At 45.0% G+C, this 18,652-nt stretch overlaps 1 protein-coding gene across 5 annotated transcripts in view; it reads right to left on the reverse strand.

Moving 5' to 3' along the window:
- Positions 1-18,652, reverse strand: part of LOC135920498 (uncharacterized) — a 166,260-nt gene that overhangs the window by 10,732 nt on the left and 136,876 nt on the right. For all 5 annotated transcript variants that reach the window (XM_065454768.1, XM_065454770.1, XM_070528977.1 and 2 more), the window contains one exon: positions 1,843-2,766. In XM_065454768.1, the coding sequence (XP_065310840.1) occupies positions 1,843-2,766 (924 nt within the window). The remainder of the gene's footprint in view (positions 1-1,842; positions 2,767-18,652) is intronic.

Raw genomic sequence — 18,652 nt, forward strand, 5'->3', positions numbered from 1 at the left:
TTTCTGAAGAAAGTGCCAATGAACATGTGTTTGACCTTCCACGTGAAGAATCAATCACTGTATCCTACGAAGGCGTTGTTGAATCCCTACTGCGGTTAGATACCAAAAATTCGCATGGTCCAGATGACATACCAAACGCCTTCTTACGCCATTATGCGGAATCATTAGCTCATTTCTTAACAAAAATTTTCTGTTTATCCTTATCGTCTTTTTCATTGCCCCCCCACTGGCTAACAGCCAGAGTTGTGCCTGTGCATAAAAAAGGAGATTGTGCGTGTTTAAGCAATTACCGTCCGATTTCTTTGAGGAGTACCTGCTGCAAACTAATCGAACACATTATCGCTAACCACATACATGTACTTGAAATATTAAACTCTAAAGGATGCTTGTCTCCATTTCAACACGGCTTCAGGAAAGGTTTTTCAACTGTCACGCAGTTGGTTACTGCTATTCATAACTTTAGTTCCGTATTAGATAAATCTGGACAACTGGACATAATTTTTTTAGACTTCAGCAAAGCGTTTGATAAAGTTCCCCATAATAAACTTCTTGAAAAACTGAAATTAAGAGGCGTGCCCGTGACCTTAGTAAACTGGATTGCTTCCTACCTACAAAATCGAACACAGTTTGTGGATATTGGTGGCATCTCTTCCACGTTACTTCCAGTGACATCTGGCGTGCCCCAAGGAAATGTACTAGGTCCACTGTTATTTTTGGTTTATATAAACGACATTGCGTGTTTCATTGATAGAAATGTTAAAACTGGTTTATTTGCCGATGACTGCATGCTGTACACCCCAATAAGTTCTGTGGCTGACCAAATATTACTGAATGATGCTTTCCGCGAAATTGTGGCCTGGTGTGACAGATCAGGAATGGTCTTCAATTCTGATAAGACTGTGCTTTTGCGCTTGACAAGAAAGAAACGTCCAATCTACTTTAGTTACTCTGCTTACGGCACTACTATCTCGGAAGTCGAAAAATACAAATATTTAGGCGTTTTAATAAATTCACAGCTTAATTGGAGCGACCATGTTGATTGCATCTGTTCACCTGCGTTAAAAAACTTGGATTTTTGAAACACAAGCTCAAAGGAGCACCCAGTCACGTTAAGCTATAGTTAGCCTATAACTCTCTTATTCGGCCCAAACTTCAGTATGCGGCTATAGTGTGGGACCCGTACACCAAAAAAGATATAGCAAAAATAGAAAACGTGCAAAGATGGGCTGTGCGCTTCATTTACAATAAATTCAAGAGAACTGATTCCCTATCTGCTTTAATGGCCTCCAACAAAATTAAACCTCTTCATATAAGACGGAAAATTGCTCGATTAACGTTTCTTCATTCACTCATCGAGGGAAAGTTTGGAATTTCTTCTTCACCTTATGTTACACCTTCAACTACATGAAAAACCCGTCACCAACGTACCCATGCCCTAACACCATATCCCGCGAAAACAAACTTGTTTAAATACTCATACTTTCCGCGCACAATAAACGATTAGAATGCACTGCCTCAACAGATTGTGTCAAGTGACAGTTTTGAAAGAAATCTTAGCAATGAATTTTGATGTGCAGATTGATGTGCAATGTATTTTCTTTGACTTGTTTCACTCATTTGTGTCATGTGTCAAACCTTTTGTCTATGTAATAACTTTATGGCGTTTGTAAATATGCCTTGTTATCTGCCCTTCCTGCTTGGACCACATGAGGTCTGCAGTATTATGTAAATAAAAAAAACCAGTACAAAACGTTAACAAAATGAGGCCCCGGTTTCCATGATTTGCTTGGCTCATTAGTGTACACATGCTAACAGGCATCACAGGAGGCAAAGTGCACTTACCAGTCATATGGATTGGTTCTCCTCCTGCTTCTTGTGATCCGACCATGAGCCGCGCTGTGCTTTTGGCAACTCTTCTTTGAAGGTTAACGACAGGACCGTTGATCAATCCCTGTACTCTCTCTCCAGCACTCGCTGCATGCTGGTGCCTGTCACCCACAAGTGTGTAGACCGAACTTATTTGGATGGAGCTGGTAAGGTCGCTAGGTCCAGCGGCTCCTGTTTCACTTTGGCGCACGTTCACATCTCTCACACTGCCAATGAATGATGACCGATGACAACCATCCAATTCGATACATGCTGCCACGTTTTGCATGCTGGTTTGGTGCCCCTCCAGACCGTCTTTCAGCACCCGCATATTTTTTTCTTGCGCGGCATCACACTGCTGACCATCACCGAGGCCTGCTTGGACGAATGGCTGCACTGCACTACCATCGGGACTGGTTGCCACCACCGTCTGCACTGCCCCGCTCTCTGGCCAATTTACAGTTCCCGCACCAGTGGATCCCGAGGCCTTCTGAATATCGCCGGCTAAACCTTGTTTCGGGCGGATGGGTCTCAGACCAGCAACAATGTTGCTTGCTGCCACCCCTGTGGCCTTCACTGCTGTGCTCCGCTGTCGATTCTCATCCTCCACAGTGTCACTGCCCGAGGCCAGTGGAAGATGCGCCGGTGCGTATTCTCCTTGACCCGTGTCATGCTGGGGTTCAGATTGGACATTTGAGCAGGCCGAGTTCTGGCACAGGGTGGAACTGCTGGCATGTTCTTCTCTCCCTTCCTGCCAAGTTCTGTTTTCTATGTCGACGGGGATCAGACGACTTACAAATACCTCGGGCGCCCCTTCAGTTGTCACTGGTATCGCCTCGTGGTCGTGTCCACTTTGGTTCGAAGAGCTGGAGAGCCAGTCTTTGCCCGAGGTTTCAACAGCTGCATGGTCATTCAAAAAGTTCATTAGTGGCCTATTTGGTACATGAAGGACACAGTATGGCTGCTAGGGGAATGGATGCCAAAACAAAGCAAAGAGAAAAACATTAGTGACAACACTGGCGGCACTTCCAAACGAGTGTTTTAGGATACGGGCCCGTGTATACTGCAGCAATGGATGCACAGGAAATACGAGATAACATAACAAGATAACCAACAGTCAAAGCATCTGAATTGCCACCAGTGTCATTGCCCCCAATTTTATCTCTGTTTCTGCACGCATTCTTTAGGAGCCAACCAGGCTCTTCTACATGTTCTATCTAGGGATATATTCTCCGATGGTCACATGCAGAGATATCACTTTCAATGCATGCTGACTGGTTGGTTGAACAAATCCACTCGAATCATACACTGTGCCATGTACTACATTACGCAAAAATGGTAGTATTACCGAAAATGATCGTTCAAAACCTGGAGTCAAATAGCTTCGTGGCAATTCATAGCGCAAACAATACCAGAGCAAAATGTGGAAAAATGAGGAAGCACAACCGAGTTTGAGCTTTTCGTTCTTTCAACAATATGAACCAATTATTCCAGCAAACACATAAGAACATCATCAACAGTAAAAACACATGCAAAGATGCAAAGACAAGCAAAGATTTAGAGACCACGGCATCAGCCAACATTTTCAGTATCTTGTGGCACAACCGTGCAATTTGTAATTCTGTCAGCGCATCGCACTGGTAGAACCCGCAGACGTGGGCCATGATGCTCAATTTTCAGCTCTATGCATAGGCTGCGAAAAGAACATTTCGCCGCATTTGTGGCCCTTGGATGGTTGCACGTGACTGTACACTTAAAACATGCTTGACCACAGTGCACAGAGAAGAAAACGTGTGCAATATGAATTGCACTGGCTGCTGAGACACCACAAAAGTAAATGCATATGGTTTGCAACTAATTTCAGTTTGCAAGATGAGACTGTGCACAGGACTTGGCAGAGGATGACATTCATATTGGGAACAGAGAAACACATCACGACTTGAACATTCTATTCTTAATATGAATGTATTTCCCAACCAGATGAGATGTCGGTAAATAACAACTGTGTGAGCACCAACCACTGTGCCCGTGGAACAACCCTAATGGAACGACCTTATTTGCAAAACAAAAAAGAAAAGTTATCTCATACTCCGGTCTGCGTCCTGGGATCCAGAATCCTCCTGGGTATGTGGTAGTCACCAGAAATGAAAAGTACAGATGTGCAGAATGCTTGAAACAAAAACCACCAAGTTTCTTTCATTGCTTCCGGTAAGAACCTGGTTTTCTAGTAGTAAAGTAGGTAAAACTAGATGCTGCATAAGTGACCACCTAAGAGAACACTACAACAATGTAAAAAAACGTGTTCCATGGATGACTTGCGCTTAGGTGTAATGTGTGTAGTTGTGAAATGCTTTTTGCCCAGTGTAGTTTTCAGCAGAAGCAGTGACAGGTTTGCATGCAAAATACCAGGAGTAATATTGTGGTGAGGTTCTGGTAGTGTAAGCGCCACATCTGAGCAACTTCCATAGAAATTTCAGAGTTAGCTATCCCAAGGATGCAGAGTGTAATAGGGCGACTTTTTGATGAGCACAAAACTGAAGATCAGATAACGACAAGCATTCATTCATTCCTTTATTTCAGCATTCATCTTTAAATGTACTAATGCTAGCACAATGCTAGGACAGGAGCAAAAGGCCGTTATTTTAAGCAGCTTGACGGAAGCCCATCAGTGCATCGATACATAAAACATATCTTGTGTGTTGTCCTTACACTGCTTGTCCTTGCCTGTTCTTCGGCTTGGTCCTCGTCAAAAAGTCATGCAGTTATAACTTTGAATCATGCAGAACCAACTAGCCAAATCTTTTGGATTTCCCAAGGAACCGAATTGCGCATGTCAAAATAAGAAGCTGCACTATAGATATAGATTACTGAAATGAAATCTTTGTCACAGTTAGCACTCCTGTATCGCCTCACTTTCTGATCATCTAAGTGTATCTGTAGAACAATCTATCACACGACTTTTCCATGTTTGCTTCTGTTTACTCCATTCCTGGAAGAAGGCATTCAGTGATAATCGAGTGCTTTCTATGAATCCTACCAACATATCTCCTCTAGTATATATAGAGTTAATGCCATAATTGCTGATTAACTGCATAATCTCAGGTTAAATCTGAGATTTATGAGGGAGGTACTGTCTATACTACGTCAGGAAGGCTAATTACTGTTCCAATGACAGTCTTTTTTCCTTTCTTTTATGAAACTCAGTGGGCCTTGCTAATGCTACTACACCCAGATTTGTATAGCCATCTCGGCATTGTTTTCCGTATTCAGTTGCCATTCTAGGTTTGAAAAATGAAGCAAGTTGGACGAGAATTTTAATGAAGGGCTTGATTAGAGGAGCCCAATGAACCTCCTATACCCCTTTCCATACATTCTATATCTTACTAAGTATCTTCATGAATCAAGTCTTTTCCATAAATTTTGTGGGAAAAGTCTGTGACCAAAGTTTGATAGTTAAAGAACACAATGGAAGAACGCCATTATTCCCATAACCTCTTCAAATCCTGTCCACTCCTGAGGACAACAGCTTCCATCATTTTCAAAATTTAAGCCGGGAATGATAAGCTAAAGTAATCCGGTGTAACAAAGATAAATGAAGGCTACACCACGTGTCAAGTATGTAATAATATTGTTGCCGCTAGTATAGTAAAAGCTAAACCGTACCCACTTAAAACAGTACTTCCGTTTTAAAAGTAGCAAAGTCGAATCCTTGACTCAGCGGCCATTGAACAAATATGTTTTGTGTACGCATAAACCATACCAGCTTATTGCGTACGTATCGGTTAACACGTAGTATTCCCACTTTTTGTCGCGGAAACACGGCGGTGCGTCGTCTCCATCAGGTAGCCTGGCAGAACAACAAGCCTCAGAGATTGGAACCGTGGTTCAGAACAATTGCTCCAAGCGCCCTGTGCATTTGTGCATGAAGCCACACGAACATCAACATCATTTCGGCGCCGTGGAGTGCGTCTATTTGTCGTACAAAAATCCCTCACGTGACCTGATCCTAGGTGCCTAGGGACAGCATCGTTTAGGGATTTTTGAGAAGGCGCGATGCTGGCGCCGACGTTGGCTGGCGCCGAGCGACGCCGTAGCGTGTTCGTCCTCGGCGTGATCGTTCTCTGGACCGCGCGTTGTTCAACATTGCTCATGTGATCAGATTCAGATTCAGATTTATTGGTTCCAAAAACATGAGTAATTACATAACGAATATACAGACGAGGGTCCCAAGTCAAAGAACTGTAGTGGGACCCTCGGTGAATAATAACAACATTGATGGTGATATCATTAGACAGCAAATTAACGTATTATAAAACAACATCTACAGATCAAATACATCATTAGACATGTCATTTACAATCGAACAGGAAAAGCACGTTATAAAATAAAGTCTGAAAAAAGCATGGGTGAAATACATAAAATGACATGAGATAAAAGTCAAAGGTACACCGCCAGATCGTAGTTAAGTTATCGCAGGAAATGATGCTTAAGGTGATTTTTAAAAATTGCAAGAGAAGTGCAGGATTTTATGGTTGAGGGTAATTCATTCCAAAGAGAAATTGCAGCGAAAGAAGATGTTTTTTTGCCGTAATTGGTATGAACCATGGGTAATAAGAAATTGTTGTTAGCCGCAAATCTGGTCATATTTTTATTCTGCAAAAGGTCAGTTGCAATGAACGGAAACGTAAGGTTATTATGAAGCAACCTGTGGAGTAAGACGAGTATGTTAAACTGGAACAAATTAATAATAGGCAAGATATTATACGCTCGTAGTAACAAAGAGGCATTAGACTGCATGGAGCTAGAAGTGATAATGCGTATTGACTGATTTTGGATATGTTGAATTGATGATAAGTGACAAGTGTACGTGTTGCCCCATGAAACAATGCCGTAATTAATGTGACTATGAATGAACGCATAATACAACGCTAGCAGAGCGTTGTATTGCTTGTGTGTTGGTTGTAGATTCTGTGTTACTTGGCGGAAATCCGTGAGTAGTGGCGGTGCGGCAGTGCGGCTTTGGCCTCGGTGAGCACTGGCACTACAGAATCTGCGTTGTGTGACGCGTGCTTTCTTGAGAACCCGGCGGTGGTGACATTTGAAATATCGAAGTGGCCTAGCGCCTCGGCAGCGAAGTTCTGCGAACCGCGATATGGCGTCGCCGTCTCCGACTTTGCTTAACGGACATCGAGGGATGTGCTGCTCGCTGCAAGTCATGTAAATGCAACTGCGTCGACCGCCCACTGTTCAGCGCTGAATGTGTGTTTGGTGTGCTGTACTTGAAACGAATGGTGTAGCCGTGCAGCGGGGGTGGCGGAGGAGCAGAGTGGCTTAGGTTTTGCGCGTTCACAGACATATGCTCCCGTCTTGGTCTCATTCGCGGCTGACGCTGGATTGTCGTGTGCTAGCTCCTTCCCTAGTATGAAGTTTACGACGCTAACACACATGTTCACGTTTTTCCGCGCTATATGTCATTTGCATAACGGCCGAGTTGAAAACGAGACAAATGTCTGTGTTATTTGCGTTTGTGTGTTGTAAGTTACGTTCTATTGTGGAAGTTCTGGGAGTCTTATTACGCAAGGAGTGCGAACGTAAACATAAACACTTATGTGTGTCTGAAAATTTTAATTACCCATAATACCCTTTACGACTGATAAGTGGGCTATACGGCCTGTGTGAATCAGCTACCGTATGTTGTGACGCTCTTCCGTGTGGTAGACTGAAGCATGGTGCGCGTTTATTTCTGTACTGTTGTAAAAACCATTTGTTTATTCACTCAATACAAATGTACGGCTTCTTCGCCGCAGTACAGCTTGGTTACGAGGTGAAGCATACTAAAAGCGGGAGGGGGCCGCTATCGGCCAGCATAGTATGTCCACTTAGGCAACCTCAGAGGCGGCGGGTGCGCGAGTGTATAATTAAAGAACTCTTATTATGTCCAGTGACAGTGGAGATCATTAACTGTAGCACCAAAGTAGTGGACCACTACCAGAACAAAGGCATGTAGTGTGCCCATCTCAATTCTTGTGCTTATGCCAATCTTTTTTACAGCAATAGCTGGTATGAGCTAACTCCCCTAGTTGTTCTGATGTCTACTGGTGTTGTCACTGGAATTCCCGAATTTCTCGCTAGAATATTGCAAATAAAGTTCTCATTGTGCTGCAAGGATTCAAACATACAATCAAAAGAGTGGCAGTCCACAATTCTACATTTCAGCCACTCTGCTAAAGGTACAGTCGTGGTGAATACTGATCCCTGAGAGCGTGATCTAGCCAACAGGTGCCATGATTGGCTAACACCTGCTCAATGTCTGCGTGCTGTATGTAGAGCTGGCACCCACACCTTCAAGTTCTTACACATCGCCTTCCCAGTTGTGAAGTCTTATGTTAAATTTTCTTCTTGCATGTGATGAAGATGATTGGGTGCACCTGCGTCATTAATCTTCTTCTAGTGCTTGGCTTCTCAGATTTACTGGATGGAGCTGTTGGTGTCTTGTTTTCCTCAAGCAAGGCGCGAGACCTAGCAATGGGTAGCCCAAATATAGATTTGAGAAAACCAAAACGAATTCAGCAGCAAGAAGCGAAAGGGTTGTTTTGGTGTAGATCAGTGGCTAAGTCCGGATATGAAAGAGGAGGAAGAAAAGCAGAGCCTTTCCACTTCAACACTGCGAGGCACAACTCCCACAAATAAATACAACTCTTACTTATTTTACTTTTTTAAGGAGATTACCGACTTGCATTGGCAAGTGTTCACTTAAATTATGGGGTTTTACGTGCCAAAACCACTTTCTGATTATGAGGCACGCCGTAGTGGAGGACTCCAGAAATTTCGACCGCCTGGGGTTCTTTAACGTGCACCTAAATCTAAGCACACAGGTGTTTTCGCATTTCGCCCCCATCGGAATGCGGCCGCCGTGGCCGGGATTCGATCCCGCGACCTCGTGCTCAGCAGCCCAACACCATAGCCACTGAGCAACCACGGCGAGTGGAAAGTGTTCACTTCAACAAACGATGCATGAAGCAAGCTTCCTGTGCATATTTCACCAGCTACTGCATCATTGTTTCACATCATGAGTGAAACTGCAATTTTCTTTATGCCACAACTTGCCCAATTTTGTTTTGCAGTAGGATTTTAGCAGTGCTATTAAGGCACTTAAACACTCCTGAATAGCAGTAGAGAGAAAAAAAAAGTAAGAAAGCAGTGGCTTTTTGTGCGTAGACTATGCATACACCTGGTGCTCTTATGGTCATTTTTTCGCTATCCGTTAAACCATTCTAAACAAGAAAAGTTTATATACAATTAGTTTATACACAGACCACTACTAAACCACAGGTATCATGGTAAGCAAAGTATATTTATTCGGTGACATTTCTTGCAGCCCTGCTATTGGGCTTCCTTCCTTTTCAGCTGTGCAGGTTCATTAAGAAGTGATGATACAGTTTGACAATTTTAGTCGTTGAAAGACTTAGCGAAACCTTTTTCGGGTTTTTTTTTTGGTTTCACACTCTGCGAAGTGCATTTTAAGGCGTGTTTTCTATGTTTGTTGCTTTTTCTTTATGGGTAGGGCATGTCAACATTTTTTACACCATTTCAATTATGTAGTGCCATAGACTGTTCTTAGATGGAGTCTTGCCCTTGCATTCCGTACAATATGATGTCGGTTTTTTGTGTCCAAGGCCGTTTTACAGCGTGATTGTAGCATTTTGCTAAGTTTTCCCTCTGTCACCGAAGCTTGAAAGATTGCTACCCACTGCTGGTGGCATGACACATGTCACGTTTCTTTTTCAATAAAAGGAAGTCTGTCACTTATCCTGTGCACTGGTTGTCTTTTGTCTCTGAATTGATATTTCTTGTTTATATTTGCTCTTCTGTTGCATTTCAGATTAGGAATGGCTATCATAATTGACATTTAACCATATTGCACACAATGTGGATGATATGTAATTGCAATATATGGCCACCATAAATATAATGGAAGTTAATAATTCAAGAATAGTGCCTTTGCATGGTGGTGCAGCCATGAATTGTGGCTATAAGGTACCAGCACTGCAGACAGCACTGCTTGTGCAGAATATAGTTCAACTCTACTACTTTCAAACATCATTGTTTTTATCTGCATTTGTATAGCTCCAGTTTCTGTGAACAACACACATCTGGTGGAAGAGTGGCTTGCATCTGCAGTTGGGTCCAATGAATAGCCAAATTTCTGCCCGTTTTTGTTATTAACATATTAGTAAAGGCAGCCGTTTTTAAAGTAGCCTGTTAGCCCAGTGTAGAAGCCGCTGCAGGGTGTCAGGAGCTCATGCACATCTTCAGCTTTGCAGGGGACACAACATCTGGCACATAGTTTGTCACAGGCCATGTATTTGCGGCAAGTTGAGTTCACTCGCTAGCAAAGGGAGAACCAATTGAGCTTGTCGGATATGAAGTAAACCGCCTGTATAGTCTGGCCTTCTTCATTTCGTGTGACGTATGTGGTTATAGTGACCCTTGTTTTAAGCACTTCTTGTCCAGCAGCGGTGGTTTGCTTTTGAAACACTCAGGATAGCATTCAACAAGCTGGACAGGAATAACACTGAAAAACCAGCAGATGTTAATTCTCGCACTTATCATGCGAAGCTTCGTACAGTACGATGAGGACGTAAATAAGTGAGGGTGTTCCTCAAGGCCTTGTAGCACCTGCCATGAGTTGGGAGCAACATGATGTATAGCACTTTTTTGATCGCATGCTATAGGTTCAGCAGGTGAGGCCATGATTGAAGTGCAGTGCAAGGTCAAGAAAACAGATATCGATGAGCAGCACCCTGGTAAAGGAGACTCTGGGAAAACTAGTGGGAAGCCGGTTGAACATCTGGTTGACCTACTTGCTGGCTCCATCAGGCAAAGTATGATAAAGAAAAGGAAGTCATCAACACATCAGAAGGTTTTTACAAATAAACACTGTGCTAAGGTCATAACATGCCAAAAAGTCTTACTGCGCAGGCTATGCACGACCAACTACATATGCCTTCTGTTCGGACATTGCTCGTTGTAACTAACAAGGATGGAGTGGACAAAAAAACAGCAGCTCCATTAGTTTGGTTTCACTGGTATCAACAGTGTTTTGTAAGTGTACATTGCTATACTCCCCAATGCCTTCTTGGGTGACATCAGCAAGGACCAGCTTGAGGCAAGGGGTAATAGACGTCTTTACAAGCTAAAAATGCATGCATACATGGAGAGCACATTGTGTCCAAAAAGTAGGCACTTCACAGGGGCACTGGAGAAGGAACAGGTTATTAACAGTGGGCAAAAACAAGCTACTAAACGCCCAACACTTTTGCCAAGTAACAACTTCTGAAACAATCCCTCTTAATGAGGAAATCACCTTTGTGTATCCACAAAGAGGGCAGATGGCCAAAGCCCCTTCAGTAATGCTGCCAGCTTCAAAAGCCCACTTTGCACATCCTGAATGCTTCCTTCTTAAGACTTTGCTGGGTGCAAGCATTCTACTGTCCAAAAGCTGTCATTGAGAGCACTGTCAGTTTGGTGGCAATAAAGTTCAGAAGAAATTGCAACAATCCTCCCTTCCTAGTTGGCCTGGATGCGCACGGTGCTTATGAAGCAGCACCATGAGGCAAGCAAGGTGAACTGATGCCTCCAAGCCCTTGTTCGTTTATCACACTGTTCTGTTAGTAACAACCATGAGACTTGAAACCAAGAAGCTCAAGTTCGGCACTCGCATAGTTACTGCGGAGGAGACAGAAAAAGCACAAAAACGGAAAGCTCAAGGGAAAGGATAAAGCACCACTTAACACTTAGTATTGCTACAGCCCACCCCCTTCTTTTATTTTGTCTGGTCATGCTACATATTTTTTCTATAGATGGGCATGAACTTAGGTGATGTTCCCAATCAGTGTCCAATTTTTATATACACTATGTGCTGGTTCAAAGAGGTTCGAAACACTGCAATGGAAACTTCAAGTAGAAAAGGTGCCTGGAAGAAAAAAAAAAGCTGTGCTGCAACCATCTTAGCAACATCTTGTCCCTTTAATAAAAATTGTGCTTCCATATCAACTTGAGCCCTCCAGTTTAGAGTAAAGTACCAGTGCACTTATGAACAATGAATCAATTCTCAAAGAGCATGTGCAGTCCAGCCAAAAGCAGGGGAAAGAATCTGCATTGTGCTCCTGCACTGAAGGTGAATAACACCTACCATAATGGCGAATGTGCTTTAGTAAGCTTCCCTGCAATATGAATTTGTAATGCACAAAAAATTGTCAATGAAGCTTACCACGAGCACAGATGCACTTGCAAATTATGTCACAATTAAAAATAATGAGCACAGTGTAAACCTATGTGCCCTTTCCACTCTTAGTATGCTTTACTGCACGATGCTTATTTACACCCCTGTATGGCGGTGTAGCAAGCTACAAAAGAAACGTTGCATAATTAGGCTTTTTACGGTTATCTTTCTCGCAATACACTAATATTTCGCGGTGAAGCCTAAGCAATGTACTGCGGTGAAGCATACTAAAAGTAGAAAGGGGCCACTGTCACTGGACCATAATAAGAATTAATTATACACTCGCGCACCCGCTGCCTCTCAGGTCGCCTAAGTGGACATACTATGCTGGCTGATAGCGGCCCCCCCACTTTTAGTATGCTTCACCGCGTAACTAAAATGTACTGCGGCGAAGAAGCCGTACATTTGTATCGAGTGAATAAACAAATGGTTTTCACAACAGTACAGAAATAAACGCGCACCGTGCATCAGTCTACCGCACGGAAGAGCGTCACAACATACGGTAGCTGATTCACACAGGCCGTATAGCCCACTTATCAGTCGTAAAGGGTATTATGGGTAATTCGAAATTTCAGACACACATATGTGTTTATGTTTACGTTCGCACTCCTTGCGTAATAAGACTCCCAGAACTTCCACAATAGAAAGTAATTTACAACACACAAATGCAAATAACACAGACATTTGTCTCGTTTTCAACACGGCCGTCATGCAAATGGCATATAACGCGGAAAAACGTGAACATGCTGTGTGTTAGCGTCGTAAACTTCATACTAGGCAAGGAGCTAGCACACCACAGTCCCGACCCGCCACGGTTGCTCAGTGGCTATGGTGTTGGGCTGCTGAGCACGAGGTCGCGGGATCGAATCCCGGCCACAGCGGCCGCATTTAGATGGGGGCGAAATGCGAAAACACCCGTGTACTTAGATTTATAGTTTAGTAGAACTTGTTGTTGGGCGAGTTGGTAGGTATTAGCGAACATTGTTTAACTGCGTTTTAACATTGTTTAACATTGTTTTAACATTGTTTAACTAACTTCGGCTCATTCAAAAACGGTAAAGCGGGCAATAGCCACCCAGTGCATCATATCAGCCTTAAGGAAGTCCTGCACGCACAAAATACAGGAAAGCTTTAACAAGCAGATTGTAAGGCTGGAAGAAGCCGGTTTCCCGCAATCAGTCATTTCAGCAGTAGTGGAGGCAGTGCTCAAGAAGATAAAGACAGAAGGCAATGACGCTGAAGACGCATGGGAGCGCAAAAATAAGAAAAGGACAGTCGTGCCTTACGTTCACAAGACTTCCCACAACTTAAAGAAGGTTGTGAAACGGTATGGAGTTGAGATAGCGTTCTCGGCTCCCGGCAAGCTCGCTAGGCTATGTTCGCGCATAGGAAACAGTAAAAATAACTTCCAAGGGTGCGGAACTAAGCACTCCATTTCCCACGTAGATTGCTGTGTTGGAGTGGTATATCAGATACCTCTATCATGCGGAAAAGTTTACATAGGCCAAACAGGAAGGTGTGTGAATGTGCGCTTGCGTGAACATGAATTGTCTATTAGAAACAAAACGAATGGGCACCTGCCTGTCCACTGCCTGGCGTGCACGTGCAAGCCGATAATGAAGGAACTGAAGATTTTGTGCCGATGCCGAGATAGCCGAGCCAGAGAGCTACTCGAGGCGTACCACATCAGAAAGAAGGGGCAACAATGTGTCAGTGACACCTCAGTTTATTTACATCACAGTGAGATGAGGTTTATTGACGAGCGTAGGTAGGTCGCGTTTCGCTTATACAAGGTTTTACTGTTCTTTTACCTTTGTTTATCTTTTTTCGCGCACGCGCAGTGGTGCATGTCGGCTGTGTACTTATATGTGTACATTGTGGAATAAACTTTAGTTGCAAGTCTGCGCCCGTCCTTGTCCCTCGCTGTCTTTGTGGTTCGTTTGCTCGCGCAGTTAAACAATGTTAGCTAATACTTAGATTTAGGTGCACGTTAAAGATCCCCAGGTGGTCGAAATTTCCGGAGTCCTCCACTACGGCGTGCCTCATAATCAGAAAGTGGTTTGGCACGTTAAACCCCATAATTTAACTTAATTTTTAATCACAGTCCCGCGACAGCCGCTAATGAGACCAAGACGGGAGCACATGTCTGTGAACGCGCAAACGGAGCCCCCACTCTGCTCCTCCACCAGCCTCGCTGCGCGGCTGCACCACTCGTTTCAAGCACAGCACACCAAACACACATTCAGCGCTGAACAGTGGGCGGTCGACGCAGTTGCATTCACATGACATGTAACAAGCAGCACATCCCTCGATGTCCGTTAAGCAGTCAGACACGGCGACGCCATATCGCGGTTCGCAGAACTTCGCTACCGAGGCGCTAGGCCACTTCGATATTTCAATTGTCACCACCGCCGGGCCGGGTTCTCAATAAAGCACAGGTCACACAACGCAGATTCTGTACTGCCAGAGCTCATCGAGGCCAAAGCCGCACTGCCGCACCGCCACTACTCACGGCTTTCTGCCAAGTAACACAGAACCTACAACCAACACACAAGCAACGCATGTACAATCACATGAGCAATGTTGAACAACGCGCGGTCCAGAGAACGATCGGGCCGAGGACGAACACCCCACGGCGTCGCTCGGCGCCAGCATCGCGCCTTCTCAAAAATCCCTAAGCGAGGCTGTCCCTAGGCACCTAGGATCAGGTCACGTGAGGGAATTTTGTACGACAAATAGACGCACGCGGCGCCGTGGCAGAGAGAAACGAGACATTCATTTGAGGGATCGCCAGCCATTTGTGCGTATGCGCAAGAGTGGGCTGAGAGAGAAAATCTGGGGGCTTTTGCTCCTTGAATATTCGAGGTGTGTTCAAAAAGAAACCGAACTTTTGAAATAGCGCGTTAACCGGCAGAGGGAGCGTGCCGCAGCTACTGAGTGCATGTAACGGCAGGTATAGACAACAAACTGCCATTTGCCGCATTTTGCTCTGACCGTTAGTTGGTGAGCTACAGCCGCTGAAGTGAGCAGATGAACAAGCTGTTCTTCGGATTGGTGCCGAAGTGACAATGAAGGAATTGGAAAAACAGCGTGTGTGTGTGTGTGTGTGTGTGTGAAGTTCTGCTACAAACTTGGGAAAACTTTCACAGAGACATTTCAGTTGCTTAGCCAAGCATACGGGGAGGACTCTATGAGTCGCACGCAGTGCTATGATTGGTTCAAGCGTCTTGAACACGGAAGAATGTCAGTTGGTGACAATCACAAGCTTGGACAACCTTCCACATACACCGATGACCATGTCAACAGAGTTTGAACTGTGATTCGTGGAAATCTTCGTTTGGCTGTTCGAGAAGTCGCTGACGAAGTGGGTATTAGCATGGGATCATGTCATGAAATTTTGAGTGACAAACTTGTGATGTGTCGTGTCAGTGCAAAATTCGTGCCGCGTTTGCTGACTGAAGAACAGAAGCAGACCCGTGTTGAAATCAGCCAGGAACTGCTCACCGTTGCCAATGACGATGAATGCTTTCTTAAGAACATCATAACAGGTGATGTGACATGGGTTTATCGCTATGATGTTCAAGCAAAAGTGCAGTCATTGCAGTGGGTGGAAAAGCATGCATGGGTCGGTCAAAAATGAAGGTGATTTTGGTTGTGTTTTTTGACTGTAAAGGCATTGTCCATCAGGAAATTGTGATTTGTGCCACATGGTCAGACAGTAAACAAAGAAGTTTACCAGGGAATCGTAGCACGTTTGAGAGATTCTTTACGCAGTAAGAGGCCTCAATCGTGGGAAAATCAGGTTTGGATGTTGCATCATGACACTGTCCTGGCTCAGGCGTTGCTCTTTGTCCCAAACACCACACACCTGTTGTGCCCCATCCACCATATTCTCCAGACCCAGTTCTAGCAGACTTTTTTCTATTCCCAAAGGTGAAAACCAGCTTGAAAGGACGTCGTTTTCAAACCGCAGAGGAGATCCAGGACAATACGAGACGAGACCTGCACATCATTCCAGAAAGTGTGTTCCGGGAGGCTTTCCAAAAATGTAAGGAAAGATGGGAAGAGTGCATTGCCAGTAGAGGGGACTACTTTGAAGGGGACAGCACTTAAAATGTTGTACCATAAGCAGTAGAGGTGTCATAGCAAAAGTTCGGTTTCTTTTTGAACACACCTCGTATGACTCTGCCTAGGCACTACGGAGAAGGTTTCTTGGACCTTTTTGTGTTGATTAGTGGGTGCTGTAGGCATTTGTCCTGATTTGTCCCTAGGCGTGCCTGCATTGTGGAGTGGGGTTGAGTTTGTTTACGCTCGGACGCTGGCTGCCGGCGCCGTAAAATAGGCGATGCAGTGGGCACCGACTCCCGATTTGGCGACCACTGTGTCGGACAGACTGTCTCACACCTGCGGCGCTCATGTTTAGTCAGTCGTGGTGGATCATAGCTTTCTCACGCCTTACGGCAATGTACCTTGTAAATAACATCACAGATGTTCCTGTGGGAGCAGTAGCGACCGTAGTAGAGCCTGGGCTGCATGTATTGAAAATCTAGAAGGCAGAGTGCCTTAGCAACCGCAGTTGAATGCACATGGCTGAAAGGCCACCGGTGACCAATCGTTTGGTAGCAGCCGAAAATTGGGGGTTCGGCACTGCGACTACAATTTTCGTCGAAAACGACTTAAGTCGCACTTCCGGTGCAATGAAAATTGCATCACGTTGTGGTAACTGACACCACCAAGGGGCGTGCGATGTACAATAAAAAAGCAGAGCGCATGACCTGTGCAGTTGCTGTGTCTAAGCCCCTCACAGCGGCCACTGTGTCTTCATTGCTGTGCGCTATGGCCGTGGGTCCGCTAACTACAATTCAGGTCACTACACATGTGAAACAGGCTTGACTCAGCACCAGTGCCGCAGGCGTGAGAAGGTTTGTCCGAAGTACCTTCAGATGCAAATTTCTGACTATTATTGCAGAAGTCGTGGGGCGCGGTAGTGCTGAACTTAGTGTCATAAGTTGGCGGCTGGATGCAATTATAGTTATTCAATCCTGTTTTTTACTAATTGTAATGTGTCATTATTTCTCATTATTGGCGGCGCGCATGCCAAGGGTGCATAAGACCGGCTGTCTGCTATCGCAGACAGCCAAGTTTTTATGCAAACACCCCCTGGCATGCTTCGGCCTCCGCTACCCCAACCCACGGGCCGCCCTTCCTCCAGCTTTGATCCCCCTGCTACCCCTTGGGTGCCCTCGAGATCCTGCGCCACCTGCTTCATTATAACCTCAGGTGCTCTCCCGAGGCCTCCGTCTGCCGGTTACAGGTGCCTTCCTGGAGCAGTGCTTGTAAAAAGTCCACTCGATCGTCGCAACCAAAAAAGCGACCTGCGACTTATGCAACACCAGTCAGAACCTTGCCACTTCAGATACAGTGATGACCAAATGGGGCGTCAGTGCCCACTGCCCCGACGCACGGGCAGCCAGCAGCGGAGCGTAAACAAGCTCAATCGCACTCCGCAACGCCGGCATGTTTAGGGCACAGACACATACAACACACGCTAAGAAACCCCCTCCGTAGTGCCTAGGCCGAGTCATATATTTAAGGAGCAAATGCCCCCAGATTTTCTCTCTCAAGCCCGCTCTTGCTCACGCCTGTGCACAAAGAGGGTTGTGGTGTCGCGCAAACAAGGACTCGCATCATGCCGAAGGTTGGACAAAAAAGACGCTGGGTTCTCAGAATAGAGGAAAAAATAAACATTGTTCGTGCTATTCAACTTGACACGAAGAAGTCAGCGCTGGCACATGACAGGAATCTACTGCATTTGGAATGAGAAGCAGTTCCTTGGCAGCGTTGCCGAGACCGCGAAGCGATGCCAGCTACAAGGTTCGACTACAGGCAGGGGGGGGGGGGGTTCATTAAAACTTTCAGGCAGTGTTCGCCGAGTCCTTTTGCAGGGACCTTGCAGTAACAGAATTAGCTCACTTAAAAATTTGTCGGAGTAGCTTTGCTCAAAACATGGTCCAGACTGACGACCCTTCACTAGCAGCAGGTGTTGGAGGATTGTGTCGCACATCAATGAGCGGAATTCAGTCCTAGTTTTTCGGGCATGCTAAAAATACTCTCACACACTGTGTAGCTATGTGGTATCACGATTGAATTCAGCATCATCTTAGCAACTCGGTGAAACATGTTTTCCATCAGTGTTTTTCATTTTTCCAACCATAGACCACTGCACATCCCACCTTTCTTCATTCAGAATGTCCTCTGGAAGACTGTACGCCTGTAGAGTGGCAAACTCAGCTTCGAGAGCATCTAAACCGTCTTCAGAAGATTCATTGGAATCTCGGGGCAGCAGCTGAGGGAAACTCTGAATAAAGAAACGAAGACTCGAAAGCGATGCCTGTGAAATAAATTTCAAGTTGGCCAACTCCACATTCTTCAGAGTTGCGTCCACATCTATAACGCTTCGCCTCATTGCATTTCAGAAACATTTTCCGTAGAAGAGGCCCA

This window comes from Dermacentor albipictus, unplaced genomic scaffold, assembly GCF_038994185.2.
Source record: "Dermacentor albipictus isolate Rhodes 1998 colony unplaced genomic scaffold, USDA_Dalb.pri_finalv2 scaffold_16, whole genome shotgun sequence".
Lineage (NCBI taxonomy): Eukaryota > Metazoa > Arthropoda > Arachnida > Ixodida > Ixodidae > Dermacentor > Dermacentor albipictus.